The sequence below is a fragment of the Myripristis murdjan genome, chromosome 13 (genome assembly GCF_902150065.1).
Source record: "Myripristis murdjan chromosome 13, fMyrMur1.1, whole genome shotgun sequence".
NCBI lineage: Eukaryota > Metazoa > Chordata > Actinopteri > Holocentriformes > Holocentridae > Myripristis > Myripristis murdjan.
The window spans coordinates 31,568,456-31,588,858 of NC_043992.1; the positions used below are offsets into that span (position 1 = coordinate 31,568,456).

Genomic DNA, 20,403 nt, shown 5'->3' on the forward strand with positions numbered 1-20,403 from the left:
CTATCTGCCCATCATTTGTTTCTTAGTGTTTTTCTCAGGTCTCAGGAGTATGATGAAGCACTTTGGAGCAAAGATACACAGTAGGAGGCCATAGCTAGAGGCCAGGATGGCAAAAATCTCCACAGCAACAGCATACTTTCCAGGAGAACTAATGTAAGCGGGGACAAAGGCCACCCACACAGCACAGAAGATCAGCATGCTGAAGGTGATGAGCTTGGCCTCATTGAAGTTGTCTGGAAGTTTCCTAGCAAGGAAGGCCAAGAGGAGGCAGATGCAGGACAATAAACCAATGTAGCCCAGGACCAGAGAGAATCCCACCACAGAAGCCATGGCACACTCGAGGGTAACCTTTGACCCTTTGAAACCTAGGTCACGTCGAGGCACAGGAGGGCTGACATATAGCCATATAACACAGATGATAATCTGGAGAAAAATATACATTATTCATAGTGAATCAACTAGAAGTGAAATGTGGTAAATGAAAGAATCATTAATAATTTCTCAAAAAACGAAAATTAACAGGCCATGCAGAACACTCACCTGTACGCTTGTGAAGAGGCAGACACTTCCTCTCTGCTGGCCTGGACCAAACCATTTCATCAAGGCTCCAGCACCAGGCCGAGCTGAGCGGAAAGCAGCAAGAACCACTATGGTCTTGACCTGGAGGCAGGAAACACAAAGTACAAAACTGATCCCAAATGCTGCCTGCTGGAACCGACAAGACCACAGTGACGGACGACCAATGAACACCAGCGAGCACAGGAAGCAGAGCTTGAGTGACAGGAGAAGCAGGAAGCTCAGCTCTGAATTGTTGGCTCGCACCTTGAAATGAGGGATAAGTAGAGATAAACAGATTAATAGACAAATGTGTGAATCTGTGGTCTATTTTTCCAGTTCATAAAAAAATGGTATGAAAAACAACCACAAGAAAATGATGTGGTCTTGAAAGACTACAAGCCAATATGGATTTTTACTGCATGAAACTAAAACTAAATATATTCCCCATGACTTCACTCTGATCTCTCACCATAGGAGTGTGACGATAGTGTAGGAAGACAACAAACACTGCGGACGTCGCCACAACACCAGAAACAGCTGCTGCTGTCAGGGTAATGCCCAAGGTCTCATTAAAAGAGAGAAAGTCCACTTGGCGAGGAACACAGGCAGTTCGTTCATCATTGGACCAGAACTCTGATGGACATCGCTCACAGTGGTGGGAACCTGGGAGAAGAAGACAAGGAGATAAATACAGATTTAAAAAACAAAAAAGAGAAAACAAAAAGTTGCACATGAGCACCCTCCCTCACACAGAGACTGGAGGTCTGCTGCATTCTGGGAGGAGGCCTCTTTATGCTGTTTCAGAAAGGCAGCTGCACCATTTACTGCATGAACTGTGGGTGGGATTTCTGCATTGTTGTTTCTGAACTTTACAATAAGGTGACTTTCTGTTGACTTTGATTCTAATTTCCTTACCAGTTTTATTGCTAATCTCCCCTTCACCACACGGGACACAGTCAAAGCAGCAGACTGGCTCCCCCTTCCTGCTGGCCATTCGGGTACCTGGGGGGCAGCTCTCACTGCACACTGAAACAGGCACCTAAACAATAAGAAAATCCATACTCTGAAGCATCGTATAAATGCTGATAAATACATAAAGACTGAATTAAATAGCAACTGGATCATCAGCCTCAGTCAAGATACTTCACTACCTGATTGGACCCTGTGCTCCACTGAACAGCTGATTGATTAAGATGGAGCTCAAACCCATCAACTCGACCAATCAAGACCAGTTTGAGTGACCCCTCCGGGGTGGTCTGCCAGTTGACAAGGTCATACTTTGCTGGAATGTCACCTCCTTGGAAGTAAAACTTTTCCCCCTGAGGAGTGGTGAAGCTCACTTTGTTCAAGTGCTGCAACAACTGAAACCACCAAAATGCCATTAATCAAATAGTTTATGCTTCCACCTGTGTGAAATGCAGTGCATTCCTAATAATCCTAATGGGTTAATTATCACTTTCAGGGATTTGAATCACAAAAAACAGCCAGGTATGCAACAAGCTTTGCTGCAAAGTGCAGAATACCTGTGCATGTCACAGAATGCACAGCAGCCAGATGACTGTGTTTACCTCTGCGGGGTTGATGCTGTGTGGGGAGGAGCAGGTGGAGCTGTTGCCTGCAGGACGCTGATCTGTGTTGGGGCAGGACAGAAGGCTATGAAGCGCATGGGCTGCTGCATACACAGCAAGGTAGACATTATAGGTCACCCTCAGATGGGAGGTGTCAGTAAAGCGATTCTGCACCCCCCAAAGGGACTCTGTCCCACTGCAGGGAGGAGGACGAGATGTCTGAGGAGATCTGTTGGCAGCAGATGAAAGATGACTACAGCCAAACTCCTTTTCCCAGAATTCCTTTAGTAGCTCATCTCCAGGACGATGCGATGGGTGCAAACTTCTGAGATAATTCTCAAATCCAGTAATAGTTGAACTTCGAATAGCCACACCTACAACACCACTTGCCACTTTGGATAGGGCAATATTTTGAAGAATATCATCACTGGTGCTCCATGCCTCACTGGCCAGAAACTGTCTGTCAGTCACCTAGAGTAGAGTGAGAGCAAAGGGGATAACAAAAATACTATATATTTTTTTCCCAAATAAGCTATATTATTTTGATAATGAGTGAAATGGGTTGACCACTTTTCCATTTCTCACATTTCTCTTGACTAGTTCCAGGAATAATTGCCTCACATCTGTGTACCAGGAAAAGATTAGAATCACTCTTGCAGTTGAGGCCTGAATGGTGATTGCAGCTCGTCTGGCATCTCTCACAATAGTCTCCCTGCTGAGAGTCTCTGTGAACTCCAAACACACTTCTGCCCCTTCAGTCTCTCTCTGAAATTCCTGAAATACAGGGAAGAGACATAAAGATGAGACAAATGAGCAAAATTTAATCCGTGTATTCACATTGGTATCAAAAAAGAGTATTTATATGAACATCCATCATCACATCAGTAAACCTTGTCAAACAATCAAATATAATGAGAATAAAGGGAACAAACACCTGGATTGCCAAGTGTCCATAGTCATTGTTTGCCACCACAGCTCCAACCCAAGTCCAGTGCAAATGTATGGCAAGCCGGGCAATGGCCCGGGCTTGGTAAACATCACTGGGAATGGTTCTGAAGAAGTTGGGAAACTTACGCCGGTTGCTCAGACAGGGACAGCTCGATGTATAACTGATCTGAAAGAAAGACATGAAATTGCAATTTTATATTGGGACTTCAAGTACTAATAATCATAAAGGAAAAATGTTTTAATCAAACCATCATCAGTGATTAATTGTGAAGAAATATTCCTATCAGTCACTTCATTTGGCATGTCCCTCTGTATCTTTAGTCCTCAGAGGTGTTGAAACTCACTAGAGGCACTGAGAGAGGTGCCAGGATCCTGGACAGCATTTTGCCTGTCACAGAAGAGGCACCACCAATGACCAAAGGAACAGGCTGACCACCTGATGACAGCATTACAGGACATGATGAAGAATGTGATAAAAAACAATGACAACACAGCACCTTACACTCAGTTTGTTAGCACTTTTCAATCAACATAATAATGGTTTATGTTATACAGTAGTTCTGTGCACACTAATAGTACCTCTCCTCCCCCCAGTTTGTTCAGCTGATTGAGGGAGGGGGGCTGTTGAGTTGCAGGTGAGACTGTCTCCTCCGACCAGAGACAGTGCTGCTTGAGTGGCCCAGGGGTGTCGGGCACAGCTATCAAAAATACGATAGCTCAGCCTCACACCGGGTAGCAGGGTGGTGTTACGATTAATTTCCTCCACCGCAAACAGCATAGCATACGCATATCTTAACGACTTTAGATCCAGTCTGAAAGGACAGAGCAGGAGAAAGAAAAGTCAAATTCTTTGAGTGACTGCAAAGTCATCCAGTAATAAAAAAAAAAAAAATGTAAGGAATCACTGCAAAAGTATGATTATCATGAACACATTACAGCATTTGTATTGTATGTTACTGTCCTTAGTCTTTTTTCTTTTAGTATTTAAATGTTTTAAATGTTTACTTTCACATAAGCCCTTCTAGGGACAGGTGTTGAAAATTAGCATCAGCTAGAAACACTATGCTATGTGCATCGGATAACTGTCTTCAGCTTATCTGTTTATCTGTGTAAGCTGTAATTGTCCCTATCAAATAATCCATGAAATAAATAAATAAAGTGTTCAAGAATAACACATTGGACTGAAAATAGCCTACAGAAAAAAAGCACGGTTAAACAAAGGCTGTTGTTTTCAAACAAGTAAACAAAATGAATAAACTAAAAAGTCAAATGCGTAATCTGTCAGAGAAAGCAACATGCATTAATCTGAGTAAGTGATATGCACAGATAACACTATTACCCAGTGCAAGGTCTATAGTGTGGCAGCTTAGTGAAGTCCTGGTCTGTAACTGAAGGCAGGTAATGAAGGTTAAAGAGCCCGCCGATAACCACATCTCCATCCTGAGAGAGAGCCTGGTTGTTCTCTTCCACAGTTGTAACCCACCGAGAGCACATTGCTGTCTGAGCCACCTCCAGTCCCACCCTGAGCCCCAACTCTCTGCCCACCACTATCAGGAGGAGCAGCGAGGAGGCTGGGGAGGACCACCAAGTGAAGAGCCAAAATAACAAAGACATGGATAGAGCTGTTCTGGACACTTGGTACATACACTCAGTTTGATAGCTGGTATCTCAGTAGCAGAATAAACATCAAACAGAGGTGCAGCACAAATGACATCTACAAAAATTCAACAGTTCCTGTAATGACAGAAAAAAACACATAAAATGCTTTCTAGACTTCTCACAGTGCAGCAGGAGAAAGATAACACTGCAGTCTTATCCACAGAGAAAAGATTGTTTTACATCTTTAGATGTTAGCATTTTCAAAGTATTTTCATCACTATGAACATTAGATATAAATCGTACTTACAAACGGACAAGGTATCCAAACGATGACACACACAAACACCTCCGCCCTGCACAGCTTACATGTCGATCTGGGTGTTTATTATAGCTGAATAGTGCATGGTACAATGATGAAAAACAGATGACACATGCAAACTAAACCCCAAATTGCTCCTCTCAAGAGTGAAGACAAAACAACAGTAGTGTGACACAGTGATTAAGGATGTGTGTGTGTGAGTGAGGGATTTGACTTTTTTTTTTTTTTAACCACATAAACTATGATGATGTCAATTGAACCAGCCGAGGTCAACATTTGAGGTCAGTGGCCATTAAGTTGCCAAAGAGGCTTAACTGTAAATCTAGTGTAGGTATATTTATATCTTTGACATGGATGACACTTAAATCATTAACATTTTACAATACTGCTGCACTAATATGCATTCATTATTGCTTAACTAATGCACAGATCATCATAAGTTAATATAGGACCCATGAAAAACTTAGCCTTACATTAATGTTTACTGAGTCAGCAACTAATAAAGAGTCTAACTGATTAACAAAGTTGAGTCATATAAGAATAAGCTATTAATTAAGTCTGTTAGTAGGAATTAATTCCCTATCAACATCAAGCATTAATTAACACTGTAAATTCCTGTGTTAATTACCACAGTGGGTTGAAGCCATGGATTTCAGCAAACAATAACCATATCTACTTAATAATGAGTAAAAATTGAGTTACTAGTCATGTGTTTCACCAAGTAAAATGTTGATATCTTTGCATAGCGTTAATGATTCATTAAAACATGCTGATTATGATTTCAGGCCTTTAGTTTTGTTGTGAATTTTTGGCTGTACTGATCAGCATCTGTTTTAATGAATTATTAGCTATTTATTGACAAAGATATCACTGTGTTATGACTTTTCTTGGTGAGGCACATGACTAGTAACTCACAATTAACTCATTGGTAAGTATATATGTCAATATGGTTACTGGTTTTGATACTGCCTCACAGGCCACACGTCCACACTAATATCTGAGGTGTGAAGGATGTACAGCTGTTACTAACACCGAAATAGCTGTGCCCAGCCGCATGCTCTCAGTGTCCCGCCTTGAACCCTCCTGGCCAAGTCTCAACTAGCAGTACTCCTGTGACCTGTCCCATGAACAGCAAATAAACAGATGTGCCCGTTCATCTGGCACAGTGGCATCCTGGTTGCAGACGGCTATAAGCTGAAATCCATGGCTTCAACCATTTGTGATGATTAACATGAATTATTAGTGTTAATTAATGCTAGATGGTGATAGGGAATTCTTATATGACTCAGTCGGTCAATCGGATAGACTCTTGCTAATGTGGTAAACATTAATGCAAGGCTTAGTTTTTCATGAGTCATTAGTAACTCATGATGATCGGTGCATCAGTTGTTAGTTAATAGTGCTGCAGTATTGCAAAGTGTTACTGATTTAAGTGTCAGCTTTGTCGAAGATGTACATATAACTACATTTATAGTTAAAGGTTTACAGTTAAATCTAAAGTGATCTGCAAGAGTTCAAGAGTATATCTTAAATTTTTCAGTGTCGGGCTCAGCTCCGTCAGCATAGCCCATGAAAGCTTGCTTGCTAACAATATTTATTTAAATATAAGATATCTGTGGTTAATTAATGCAGCCCAACTGCCATTCATTACAGCACAATTTTGTGTATTTAATGCAGGAGGACAGGAAAAACATGATAGAGAATGTGGAGTGAAGACAGAAAAAAATGGAGAGTATTTTGCTTGAACAGGGACTAGATGGGTCTTTATCACCACTATGATGAAGACACAGTAACAAAGTGTAATAGAGATAAAAGGCTATAGTTCAGTGAAAATTGTTCTCTGACTCTGTTTCTAATATATTATATTGTGTAATATAGTGGATTATCAGGTTTATTGTGTAATACAGTGGATAACTGCTGCATTTTATTGTGTAATACAGTGGATAATCTGGCCAGTGAAAGGTGAGATCACAAGCACAAAATGAAAAATTATGCACTGGGCCCCCCCTCCATTAGGCCTGGGACAGCTCTGGGGTCCAGAGGGTAGGTACAACTGATCATCAGGCACAACCTAACCAAAAAACAGGATTCCAGCCATACTTGTAGAAAACAGAGGAAGAAGAAATGTATTAATTAAAACCAACACTGCTGGTTTTAGTACTACTAAAACCAATACTAAATACTAAAACCTATTTAGAATAACTTTGTACATCCCTGAAGAAGGCCACATGTAAAAAACCCTATGGTTTTAATAAGTACATTTCTTCTACCTCCTTTGTGGCTTGATTCATCTTGTTTTTCAGGAGGGCATCTTGGACAAGTAAGATACATTAAGCTGTATTCGGTGGGGGTCAAACGAGGAGGTGATGTAATCAGGGGAGGGCTAGCACCCACAGCCACAGGTGCACTCTCCCTCACCTCCATCAATGCTCATTTCACAAGCAATTACATCCCATCATACACACACTGAATGGTGGCACAGGGGAAAAGGCTGTATGAATAAGGGCAAGCAGTTTTTGTCCTTGTTTTGCACATCATGGCCAGCACAAGATTGTTAGATGAACATACATTTTGTCTACACATTTCATACAAGGCATTTCATTGTTTGTGCACTGTTTGTTTTTAAGGCATGTAGGCTTTACTCAAGCAACATCTGAAGACATTACGTCACTGCATAGCCCATAAAACCAAACTGGTGCTATGTGTGGAAAACCTCACAATGTAATTTTCCATGCCCACCCAACTGACTTCAGCATTTGGGGCATCAGTTTGGCACAGATGCAAATTGAGAATGTAGTGACGTCAATGTCCTCTCCTTCCTTCATACACTCCTTGGACATACTGAGCAGACTAATTATCAAATAGAGCACAGCTGTGCAGGGAGAGCCAGCTTGGCTTGAACACACTCAAATCAGCTGGGTAGCAGCAGGCAGGAAGAAAAAACACACACACATACACCAAGTCAAACTCGGAACCAAAGAGGGAGAGGAAGAAACTTGGAAGACCAGAGGTCAGCTAGAGCTGGAAGCAGAGATTCTGGCAGAGGCCTTGACAGCAAAAGCTCAAATCCTCCATAGAGCTGATTAAAGTGTGGTTTTTTTTTCTTCTTTGCTTTGCTTTTTGTGTGTGTGTTGTGTGTGTTGTGTGCGTGTGTGTTTCTTAAAGCTTTAAGGACAGTATCAGTCATATTTTGACTTCTTGTCAACATGTAGAACATGCAGTGATCCCATCTGTCCATCACAAATATTTTTAACATAATATGCTATGGTAGCTTAAAAATCAAGCACAAACTCCTACAACCCTCAGTATTCCAGACTTCTCTCCAAATATGACAGACAAATGGTTCATCCTGCTATGTAATTTTGAAAATGCCTGTTGCTGATGCCTCATTTCCAAATGGTTTGAACCCAACAGTGACTCATGTGTTTTGTCAAGTGAACAATGGTATGGCCATGCAGTTGCCTTTTTCCATTTCTGCAAACCAACAAATACTTTGAAATGTTGATGTTTCTGAGGCAAGAAATACGCTGTATATCAACATTTAGACTTAAAGCCAATCTGGTGGAGCCTGCATCACCATCTCATGTTAATGCAAACACTAGCTATAATCAGCTCTTTAGCTAACCCTAACCCTAACCAGAACTACTTGGTTATGGTTATGAAAAGGTCAAGGTTAAAGTTAAGAAAATGTTAGTTCTTATGGTTAAAAGCCCCATGATGTACACTTTTCCAGGATTTTATTTTAACTGCTGATATCCCAAGCATGATGTATTTGTGGTTTTGAGTACCTGTGGTCTGCTAAATATAGTTTTACAGCTCCTCTCTCTTGCCTTTAGCACAGCTCGTTTAGCCTATCAGAAGAGAGAATCAGCCGCTCTCCACTGATTGGCTGACTGTTTTCTGCATGACATATGGTCGGGCCAATCAACTGACACCACTGCACAATGCATTCTGGGATATAAACAGTAGCGTGCCACCATATTGAGCGAGAGAAAAACAAAGCCAACGAGATACAGTAACTATTTGAAAACTTGTTAAAAGCGAGTTATCAAGTTATGTAAGATTGTCATGACTACCACCGAGTGTGATATTATAACCATACGTATTTGAGCCCGACTACGATACCGAACCACAGACACATTGTATTGCTATTGTGATGGCGGCGCACATGGACGCAGCGGCCCCTCCACGGGATCAGTGAGAGTGAATGTTTTAAATGTTTTGCTTAACCCAGATGCTCAGGTTGCGTAACCTACAGCCGAGAGACTTTACTAAACATCAGTTTAAAGCATGCTGCAAGAAATGAGGCACTCTGCTTTGATGTGGACATACTACGCCAGCACGGGATTTTACCTGTGTCTACACCGGCAGTCATCAGGGAGAGGAGGAAGCGCAAGCGGTGCGAACGTAAACAAAGGTGGGGGAAGAGAGCCGGGATCCACGCTAAGCTAAAGGCTAACCCCTCCAGAGCAGCAGTACCGTTGCTCTTGCTCTCTAATGTTCGCTCCCTCAATAACAAGCTGGACGAGCTAACGCTTGCTAAGAGACACCCGCAGAGACTGGAGAGACTGCTGTGTGCTTGCTTTTACGGAGACATGGCTCCATGGAAACATCCCATCCCTGCAGGAGTAGAGCACTGAACATTGTCAGAGACCCCTCTCACCCACTCTACAAATACTTTGAACTGCTGCTATCAGAATAAAACTCTGCGGGACCCGTGAAACCAGGACCCTGAGCATGATGTTATACGACCATACGATCCCGAACCACCTCAAATCCATGTATTACAAGATGCTTCAGAATGGTAAGTTATGTTTGTTAAATATGTTGTAAATATGTTGTGAACTTGTTGCCCTGGGAGCAGAGGGGTACTAGCTAAGTTCGCTAGCTTGGTAGCTTGTTGGCTGGGGAGTTGAGGCTAACTGGCTAAGTTTGCTAGCTTGGTAGGTTGTTGCCTGGGGACGCAGGTGCTGTGGACGTAGTCACTGACGACACAAAAGACACTGACGTCATAACTTCAAGGAAGTGCAATCCACTCGTTTTACAGGGACAGTTTCAAAAAACGGGCTGTGTGGACTTCTCCATTTATCATGAAATGCATGGGACAGTATTTATGTGGAAAAAACAATGAAAATTGCATTTTTCAGGCCATGGGGCCTTTAAGATTTGGGAAAGGTCATGGTTAACGTTACGAAATGTGTTTTTTGTGTGTGTGTTTTTTTTCCCCCATTTTATACAGCATCACAAAACTCGAAAACATGGCATTTCAATATGGGTTTACAGAAACGTAAAATGCCAAAAAAATTCCTAGTGACTCAGCTGTATTTTCAGCCCATGTCATTGTACTGGGTTTGGACGCCATCAAGACCACACTGATGTTTTAAGTTCATAGAACGTGTAAGGGCATTTTCTGGTTGATATATGTGAGTTAGCAAGTTAAAAGTTAGCATTAAATTAGCATCAAGCCAATTGCACAAGTTAGCATCAAGTCCCCCCTGCTGTTCTGTATAGGCCTAAACCCACTCAGCCAGATCATCACGAAGAGAGACTTTGGATACCGGCTCTGAAGCAGAGCAACCGTCAGCCACTTCCTCTACCTCCTCATGTATGACATCAAGCTGTATGCCAGGAATGAATGAGACACTGACTCACTGATCCACATCACCAGGCTCAAGCAGCGAAATCGGAGTATTATTTGGACTGGATAAGTGTGGTAGGAAGGTATCGAAGAGGGGCAAGTGCAAATGAAGGGGTTTGAACTAGAGTTCTCATATTCTACCCGAACCCGACCCGACCCGACCCGACATTTTCGGGTCGGGTCGGGCCTAAAATTTACGTGAATTGGGCGGGTCGGGTCGGGCTTCGGGTTCTGTGGGGGATTTTTTTTTTTTTTTTAATAAAAAAATAGAATTATATGTTGTGTTAGGCTATTGATTATGACGTTTCATTTTTATGTGACTGATGGAGAGAGTGAGAGACTGGATTGGATTTGGAGGCTAAACTTTCAGTGACAGACAGATAACCAGCTGTGCGAGCGCAGCGCAAACAAGTGAGAGAGAGTTGCAGCAGTATCCCGCTGTGCTGGCAGACTTGGCAGCAGGGACGGTTTTTGCTATGGGCAGTGCAACTGCCCAGGGCGCAATCTACTTGGGGGCGCACGAGAAAAAAAAAAATCGCCAGTTTTCTAGACTACTGTATTGACCCGCACATGCCGCGGCACCATCAGTCGGCATCAGGCTGGCCGGCCGCGGCACCGTCCGAGGACCGTCCGCCCACCCGTCAGGTCTGCCGGATCTGACAGGTGAGCTGCCTGATGCTGGCCTGTGCCGCGGCCGGCTCGCCTGATACCGACTGATGGTGCCCCGGTGCCACGGCCGACCGGCTCTGCTAAATAATGGCGAATTTGGCGATTTTTTTTTTTTCAGGCTTTATCGGGCTGTCGGGCCTAAAGTTCGGCTAATTAGTCGGGTCGGGTCGGGCCTCGGGCTGGCCCAGTCCGGCCCGGGTCGGGTCGGGTCTTAATTTTCAGGCCCGATGAGAACTCTAGTTTGAACTACTAGGAGGCAACATAGAAGACGTGCAGGACAGCTACCAATACAGGCAAATGGATACCATGAGGAGGCCACAAGGAGGTCAGCAACAACCAAATACCTCCATAGAGTGAGGCAGGTCCTGAAGAGCCAACTGAATGGACAGAACAAAATCTGAGTCATAACACCTATGCCCCGCCAGTAATCAGATATCCCGCTGGTATAATATCCTGGGCAAAGGAGGAGATAGAGGCCACTCATATCAAGATAAGGAAGCTCCTCACAATGCATGGAGGGTTTCACCACCAGTCCAGCACCCTGAGGCTGTACACTAAGTGGGAGGAGGGAGTCTGAGGACTGGTGAACGTCAAAGCCACCATCCAGCATGAAACAACAAAGATCCAGGAATAATTCAGATGGCCCCAGTGATTACCTGCTAAGTGAATACCTCAGACAGCAGAAGGCCAATGAGGAGGATGAGGAAGAGGAAGAGGCACTATCATGGAAGAACAAACTCCTCCATGGCATGTACCACCAACAGACAGCAGAGGTGGCTGATATCAAGAAGACATACCAGTGGCTGGTAAAGGATGGACTAAAAGACAACACAGAGGCACTGATCATGGCAGCACAAGAACAGGCCCTAAGCACAAGATCCATAGAGACCAGGGTCTACCACACCAGGCAGGCTGTGCAGAGACAGTACAACACATCACAGCAGGGTGCACGATGCTGGCAGGTACGGCATACATGGAGCACCAGAACCAAATGGCTGGCATAGTGCAAAGGAACGTCTACACCGAATTGGGGCTGGAAATGGAAGACACCTCCAAAGATGGTTGAGAACGACAGAGCCAAGATCCTGTGGGACTTCCAGATCCAGATGGATAAGCTGGTGGTGGCTAATCAGCCAGACATCGTGGTGGTGGACAAACAGCAGAAGAAGGCGGTAGTGATAGATATAGCAATCCCGAGTGACAGCCACATCAGGAACATAAAGGAAGAAGGAACACAAGACACTCAAAAAATGCCAAGGGTTAGCCTATATTACTTTAATTAATCAATTATTTTTGTGTATTGTTGAAGAGATGCAAAGAGCTGCTGTGTCACAAGATGTTAATTGATTTCCCATATTTTGAAAAATGTAGAGTGATGGAGTTCTGTGTTGACCATAGGGCGTGACCCGATGGTCATATGAAACAGTTTCAGCTGATTCTGAGATATAATCTTTGTGGCGTTATCGAACCTCCTTTTGTTGCAAGTGGAGCAGATTTTGCATACAAGAAAATGTGTTTTGAGTTTTGTGTTGATTCAACAGCCAGTTGATGAGTTATGGCTGTGTTTCTGAAAACTAGCATTCAGATGGTACAGATTTGACCAAATTTGTCAGAAAATAAAGTTTTGCACAAATTGTAGGAGTTGTAGGCCAAAACACAAATATGTTGTTATACCACCATCATCTGACCCTGCTGATATATTTTTTGTTGCTTTAGTAGTGGGTGAATTTCCAAGCTATGTGTAATATTTGGTAGCAGAGAACGCTTAAAAAAAAAAAAAAAAACAGTCTTCCATGGAAAAAACAATATGATCCAGTGCTGTGTGCTTGGAGATGTGTGAAGTTTATGAAGAGCCTCATTAAATAGCTCAGTATGCTGCTACCATCTAGTGGGCATCAGATAATAAATTCAGTAGAAAAATGACAGCGATGTTTATGCAGTTGCTCCTTGGAATACCCAGTTCAGTCCTAGAGTAAGGAAAACTAGAATATTGAAAAGAAAAATGAACATTGATGGCGTCCAGCTGATCAAGTCAACTATTGCCGTCTGAGCTTGATAATGATTCAAAGTGTACTACAAGGATAACACTGGGGACATGATTGTGGAATTGCAATAGTACTTATCCAAGATTAGTCGTGTTTTGAACAATAATTTGTGTTGTGATGTTTTGCTGATGAATGTAGTTATCCCCACTATGCCTGCTGGCATATAGGGCAGCGCTGATGAATGTAGGATCTTATTTATGAGAGAAAAAACATCTATGGGACAGAATTAGGACCCCATAGGCTGAGCATGCTATTCTATTTCTTTATTTACTTATTGTATGGATAGACAAAATTTGAGATTGTTAAGGTGACTATATCTTATATTTGGTCAGTAACCACAAGTATCCTTCTTTATTTGGCATAAGTATGGTTTAGAAGTTCATTGTTCATTGAAGTTATGGTCTCACCGTCTCACTAATTGCAAAAATACAAAATATGTATATATCAAATTAGTGCTGATATGAAAGTTGAAGTAATTAACAATTAACTTAATAATTAACTTAATAAATAATCCTTAATTATTGTTTAAGGATGTGAAGATGCATGGGTCGTAACTACAGTGCAGATGCAGATGTTTGAATTGTTAACCCATGAATGAATTAGCAATTGATTTATTTTTCAGTTTAATGAAATGCTCAAATTACAAACTACAGACGAAAGAAGACCATACCAGTTGGAGGGAAGATATTTAATCAGGCCTGAAAGCAACACTGTCATGCAAGAAATTACATAATTACATATACACCATAACTACAAAATAAATCAGTATTTTTTAAAAATGAGTATTTCATTTGAATTCAGTATTATATTTGTCTTCAGAGGTTGATTTGCTGTTTCATTAGACCACTGATGTTTAGGAAAAACTAAAATTAATCACTTAGTAACAAGAGAAGCTATAGCTGTGTAGCTATCTGGGTGATGAGAGGGTTTTTTCTTCCAAATTTCATACAGCTAAGCAAGTTAGAAGAAGGAACACAAGACACTCAAAAAATGAGTCACATTTTTTACAACAATGAAACAAAGGAGCAGTTGCAAAGGAAAGAGGATTCACATACACAAGACGACCAAGCAGCAGGTTGAGGACCCTCCACCAGATCAAGATATCATTCAGAGTCTCATACTGACATTTGAGCAGGGAGAAATTGTCTGCTATCTGGTCATCATCAGTTTCTTGGTGTTTCTCTCAGGTCTCAAGAGGATGATGAAGCACTTTGGAGCAAAGATACAGAGCAGGAGGCCGTAGCTAGAGGCCAAGATGGCAAAAATCTCCACAGCGACAACGTATTTCCCTGGAGAGCTGATGTAGGCTGGGACAAAGGCCATCCACACTGCACAGAAGATCAGCATGCTGAAGGTGATGAGCTTGGCCTCGTTGAAGTTGTCTGGAAGTTTCCTAGCAAGGAAGGTTAAAAAGAGGCAGATGCAGGACAATAAACCAATGTAGCCCAGGACCAGAGAGAATCCAACCACAGAGGCCATGGCACACTCGAGGGTAACCTTTGACCCTTGAAATCCGAGATCACATTGAGGCACAGGAGGGCTGACACATAGCCATATAACACAGATGATAATCTGGAAAAAAAATTGTAAATTACCATAACAAACGTAATATTCCAAGTTCATATTTTATTGGAAAGTTAGTATTTCAAATATAATTTATTTCAACAGCAAAATAAAGTCTTTACCTGTATGCTTGTGAAGAGACAGACACTTCCTCTCTGCTGGCCTGGGCCAAACCATTTCATCAAGGCTCCAGCACCAGGCCGAGATGAGCGGAAAGCAGCAAGAACCACTATGGTCTTGACGAGGAGGCAGGAAACACAAAGTACAAAACTGATCCCAAATGCAGCCTGCTGGAACCGACAAGACCACAGTGACGGACGACCAATGAACACCAGCGAGCACAGGAAGCAGAGCTTGAGTGACAGGAGAAGCAGGAAGCTCAGCTCTGAATTGTTGGCTCGCACCTTGAATTAAATCAGATGAACAGATGAAGGTGTGGCCATTTAAACATAAACTCATGAATGAGGCAATTTATGTTTCCTTTTTTTGGAGAGTAATCACAAACAAGGATGTGAACCCAAGGGGCTTTGTTTTCTGTTCATGAATTTATACATTAGCTGTGCTTGAACAGAAAATGAAGTCCCCGTGAGGTCCCTTACTCTGTTCTCTCACCATAGGGGTGTGACGGTAGCGCAGGAAGACTACAAACACTGCGGACGTCACCACAACACCAGAAACTGCTGCTACTGTCAGGGTAATGCCCAAGGTCTCATTAAAGGAGAGAAAGTCCACTTGGCGAGGAACACAGGCAGTTCGTTCATCATTGGACCAGAACTCTGATGGACATCGCTCACAGTGGCGGGAACCTGGGAGAAGAAGACAAGGAGATAAATACAGATTTAAAAAACAAAAAAGAGAAAACAAAAAGTTGCACATGAGCACACTCCCTCACACAGAGACAGGAGGTCTGCTGCATTCTGGGAGGAGGCTTCTTTATGCTGTTTCAGAAAGGCAGCTGCACCATTTACTGCATGAACTGTGGGTGGCATTTCTGCATTGTTGTTAATGAACTTTACAATAAAGTGACTTTCTGTTGACTTTGATTCTAATTTCCTTACCAGTTTTATTGCTAATCTCCCCTTCACCACACGGGACACAGTCAAAGCAGCAGACTGGCTCCCCCTTCCTGCTGGCCATTCGGGTACCTGGGGGGCAGCTCTCACTGCACACTGAAACAGGCACCTAAACAATAAGAAAATCCATACTCTGAAGCATTGTATAAATGCTGATAAATACATAAAGACTGAATTAAATAGCAACTGGATCATCAGCCTCAGTCAAGATACTTCACTACCTGATTGGACCCTGTGCTCCACTGAACAGCTGATTGATTAAGATGGAGCTCAAACCCATCAACTCGACCAATCAAGACCAGTTTGAGTGACCCCTCTGGGGTGGTCTGCCAGTTGACAAGGTCATACTTTGCTGGAATGTCACCTCCTTGGAAGTAAAACTTTTCCCCCTGAGGAGTGGTGAAGCTCACCTTGTTCAAGTGCTGCAACAGCTGAAACCACCAAAATGCCATTAATCAAATACTTTATGCTTCCACCTGTGTGAAATGCAGCACATTACAAACCAGCCAGTTATGCAACAAGCTTTGCTGCAAAGTGCAGAATACTGTGCAGCAGCCAGATGACTGTGTTTACCTCTGCGGGGTTGATACTGTGTGGGGAGGAGCAGGTGGAGCTGTTGGCTGCAGGACGCCGATCTGTGTTAGGGCAGGACAGAAGGCTATGAAGCGCATGGGCTGCTGCATACACAGCAAGGTAGACATTATAGGTCACCCTCAGATGGGAGGTGTCAGTAAAGTGATTCTGCACCCCCCAAAGGGACTCTGTCCCACTGCAGGGAGGAGGACGAGATGTCTGACGAGATCTGTTGGCAGCAGATGAAACAGAAACATAGTCTGGATGGTCAGACCTTGAAGAAGGAATTTCAGAGTTGAATGGTGAGGAGGAATAGGAAGAACGAAGTGTGCCATGTGATTTTGAAGCTCCAGGACTACAGCCAAACTCCTTTTCCCAGAATTCCTTTAGTAGCTCATCTCCAGGACGATGCGATGGATGCAAACTTCTGAGATAATTCTCAAATCCAGTAATAACTGAACTTCGAATAGCCACACCTACAACACCACTTGCCACTTTGGATAGGGCAATATTTTGAAGAATATCATCACTGGTGCTCCATGCCTCACTGGCCAGAAACTGTCTGTCAGTCACCTTGAGTAGAGTGAGAGCAAGGACAAATGAATTCCAATAACAAAAATAGTGTGTATGTGTGTGTGTGTTGTTAAATTGCATGTCTTATTATAGTATCTCAATTTCTCACATTTCTCTTGACTAGTTCCAGGAATAATTGCCTCACATCTGTGTACCAGCAGAAGATCAGAATCACTCTTGCAGTTGAGGCCTGAATGGTGATTGCAGCTCGTCTGGCATCTCTCACAATAGTCTCCCTGCTGACAGCCTCTGTGAACTCCAAACACACTCCTGCCCCTTCAGTCTCTCTCTGAAATTCCTGAATTAAAGAGATAGAAAGAGACATATTTGAGATGTTGGAGCAATTTCTATTACACATTTATGTGAGAAAAAGGCACAAGAATTGAGTACATTATTATATAGACACTACAAATTGTTCTGCATTTATATGTTATTTCAGTTGTGAGCAACATTCAACTCAACAACAAAAGGGAACACCTGGATTGCCATGTGTCCATAGTTAGTGTTTGCCACCACAGCTCCAACCCAAGTCCAGTTTAAACGTATTGCAAGCCGGGCAATGGCCCGGGCTTGGTAAACATCACTGGGAATGGTTCTGAAGAAGTTGGGAAACTTACGCCTGTCACTCAAACAGGCACAGCTGGCCAGGTAGCTGATCTGAAATAAAGAAGCAAAACTGGTACATAAAAATTATTTGAGAAAGGAATATATGTACAATATCAATTGATTTTTTAACTCTATCTGGTCTGTACTGTACAAGAATATGGCCCTCTGTGCACTGCAAAAACGCAAAATCTTACCAAGATTATTTGTCTTATTTCAAGTCAAAAATGTCTTATTTCTAGTCAAAATATCTCATTACACTTAAAATAAGACCTGATCACCTCAGAAGTAAATTGTTTTTAGACAATTTTCACTTGTTTCAAGTGAAAATTCAGTTGAAACAAGTGAAAAGTTGCTTGTTTCATTGGCAAAATTTGACAGTGGAAAAAGTGAAAATTCACTTGAAATAAGTGAAAATGAGCTAGAAACAAGAAACAAATTTTGCCAATGAAACAAGCAAATTTTCACTTGTTTCAAGCAAATTTTCACTTGAAACAAGAGACAATTGTCTAAAAACAAGTTACTTCTGAGGTGATCATGTCTTATTTTAAGTGTAATGAGATATTTTGACTAGGAATAAGACATTTTTGACTTGAAATAAGACAAATAATCTTGGTAAGATTTGGAGTTTTTGCAGTGTGTCTTTAGTCCTCAGAGGTGTTGAAACTCACTAGAGGCACTGAGAGAGGTGCCAGGATCGTGGACAGTATTTTGCCAGTCACAGATGAGGAACCACCAATGACCAAAGGAACAGGCTGACCACCTGATGACAGCATTACAGGACATGATGAAGAATGTGATAAAAACAATGACAACACAGCATCTTACACTCAGTTTGTTAGCACTTTTCAATCAAGATAATAATGGTTTATGTTATACAGTAGTTCTGTGCACACTAATAGTACCTCTCCTCCCCCCAGTTTGTTCAGCTGATTGAGGGAGGGGGGCTGTTGAGTTGCAGGTGAGACTGTCTCCTCCGACCAGAGACAGTGCTGCTTGAGTGGCCCCGGGGTGTCGGGCACAGCCATCAAAAATACGATAGCTCAGCCTCACACCTGGTAGCAGGGCGGTGTTACGATTAATTTCCTCCACCGCAAACAGCATAGCATACACATATCTTAACGACTTTAGCTCCAGTCTGAAAGGACAGAAAATATCTTAATGTCCCTGGTAGCAGTCTGAGACAACAGGACAGAAGCAGAGTGAGAGAAATAGAGGTGAAATTGTTAAGCTGACAGTAATGTCAGTCTGTGGCAAATTAAGAGTTATCATTGTCAGCATGATTTAACTTATAATCAAATATCCAAAATAATTAAGAACAAATGTACAAAATGTTAGCATTGCCAAAAGCATGTATATTTCAGACATTCAAAGACCTCTGCGATAATGTTAATACTGCACCTCTAACATGAAAACATTTTGAATATTGAGGATAGCTCAATGTCCTGTAGAACCAAAGCTCTAAAAATTAGCATTTTGCTGCATGTGTAGTAAAACATATAAGGAAGACACAACAAAGCAAATATCAACCCCCAGTCTTTTCCACACCAGAAACTGCAGACTGCATTCATCATATACACAGTACAATAACAACAGAATAAACAATTTTACCCAGTGCAAGGTTTGTAGTGTGGCAGCTTAGTGAAGTCCTGGTCTGTAACTGAAGGCAGGTAATTAAGGTTAAAGATCCCACCAATCACCACATCTCCATTCTGAGAGGGTCCCTGGATGCTTTGTTCCATCGGTGCACTCCACCGAGAGCACATCGCTGTCTGAACCACCTCCAGCCCCACCCTGAGCCCCAACTCTCTGCCCACTACCAGGAGGAGCAGTAAGGAGGCTGGGGAGGACCACCGAGTGAAGAGCCAGGAGAACCAAGACATGGATAGAGCTGTTCTGGACACTTGGTACATACATTCAAGTTGTTACCTGGCAACCAGAGGAGCAATAAATCCAGCAAACCTCCTATCAGACCTAAAGCACATTTGAAAGCAAAGCACATAAAGTTCATCATCAGTAGTAAAATTTCCCAGACAGCATTCAACAAGCCCTGTTACCACCAAAATCCCATCAAATCCGGTCCCAAATGTACCATCACAGCCTCATGCCATCTACCTGTAGAGGGATAGTGGCATTTAAACAGAAAGATACACCATTTTGTTATACTTACATATACATAGGCACCAGTAAAACTGAAAAACAGCATAGTAACTATGACATGCCGTCCTGCTGTGCACAACTTAAGTGTCGAAGTGAGTATTTATAATAGGTATAAAACCTATTGCAGGAAGATCGTAAACAGGATGACACATGCACATAACCCCCAAATTACTCCTCTCAAGAGTGAAGGTGAAACAACAACAGCATGATAGCAAGTGATTAGGGTGTGAATCTGGTTGTGGTGTGGGGGGGGTGGAAATAATCATGTTTTTAACTTCATCTACAGCGACATGGAAAATCCGAAGTCATTAAATCCACAAACATACACAGCATGTCGGGATAAACAAAATTGGAGGTTGCTTAAGTGCTATCTTAATGATTTGAAGAGGAGCCATCAAAAGTGAAATCAGTCAACCAGTATATCAGATTTGAGTCAACACAGAGTAGTTCTTTACGTGGGAGTCGGTGTTGAGAGCTATATCAAAACTGAAATAGATAACCCAGCATATCAGAT

The 20,403-nt window shown here is 42.4% G+C and overlaps 2 protein-coding genes across 2 annotated transcripts; both read right to left on the minus strand.

The window, feature by feature from the left end:
* On the minus strand, window positions 1-4,568 carry LOC115369903 (extracellular calcium-sensing receptor-like). Its single transcript, XM_030066623.1, has 11 exons — window positions 4,414-4,568; window positions 3,654-3,886; window positions 3,428-3,510; window positions 3,061-3,240; window positions 2,712-2,900; window positions 2,127-2,597; window positions 1,710-1,919; window positions 1,474-1,597; window positions 1,028-1,221; window positions 535-822; window positions 1-423 (listed from the first exon to the last, which is right to left on the minus strand). The coding sequence occupies exons 1-11, from the start codon at window positions 4,566-4,568 to the stop codon at window positions 1-3; spliced, it is 2,550 nt and encodes an 849-aa protein (XP_029922483.1).
* A 9,832-nt stretch (window positions 4,569-14,400) lies between these two features.
* On the minus strand, window positions 14,401-19,612 carry LOC115369735 (extracellular calcium-sensing receptor-like). Its single transcript, XM_030066401.1, has 12 exons — window positions 19,341-19,612; window positions 18,635-18,867; window positions 18,410-18,492; window positions 17,604-17,783; window positions 17,236-17,424; window positions 16,867-17,126; window positions 16,554-16,761; window positions 16,202-16,411; window positions 15,966-16,089; window positions 15,520-15,713; window positions 15,030-15,311; window positions 14,401-14,916 (listed from the first exon to the last, which is right to left on the minus strand). Exons 1-12 carry the CDS (start codon window positions 19,610-19,612, stop codon window positions 14,494-14,496), a joined length of 2,658 nt encoding a protein of 885 aa, XP_029922261.1. The 3' UTR covers window positions 14,401-14,493.
* Between the last annotated feature and the right edge of the window lie 791 nt (window positions 19,613-20,403).

Excerpts from the sequence above, each read along its gene's own strand:
- LOC115369903 (XM_030066623.1), bottom strand. The coding sequence starts at position 4,568 with ATGTGCTCTCGGTGGGTTACAACTGTGGAAGAGAACAACCAGGCTCTC. Across the intron at positions 3,887-4,413 it reads CACTATAGACCTTGCACTGG|ACTGGATCTAAAGTCGTTAA; the intron begins GTAATAGTGTTA and ends CTGTCCTTTCAG. Across the intron at positions 2,598-2,711 it reads TGGAACTAGTCAAGAGAAAT|GTGACTGACAGACAGTTTCT; the intron begins GTGAGAAATGGA and ends ACTCTACTCTAG.
- LOC115369735 (XM_030066401.1), bottom strand. The coding sequence starts at position 19,612 with ATGTCTTGGTTCTCCTGGCTCTTCACTCGGTGGTCCTCCCCAGCCTCC. Across the intron at positions 18,493-18,634 it reads ACAAACTGGGGGGAGGAGAG|GTGGTCAGCCTGTTCCTTTG; the intron begins GTACTATTAGTG and ends TGCTGTCATCAG. Across the intron at positions 16,090-16,201 it reads GGAGCACAGGGTCCAATCAG|GTGCCTGTTTCAGTGTGCAG; the intron begins GTAGTGAAGTAT and ends CTTATTGTTTAG.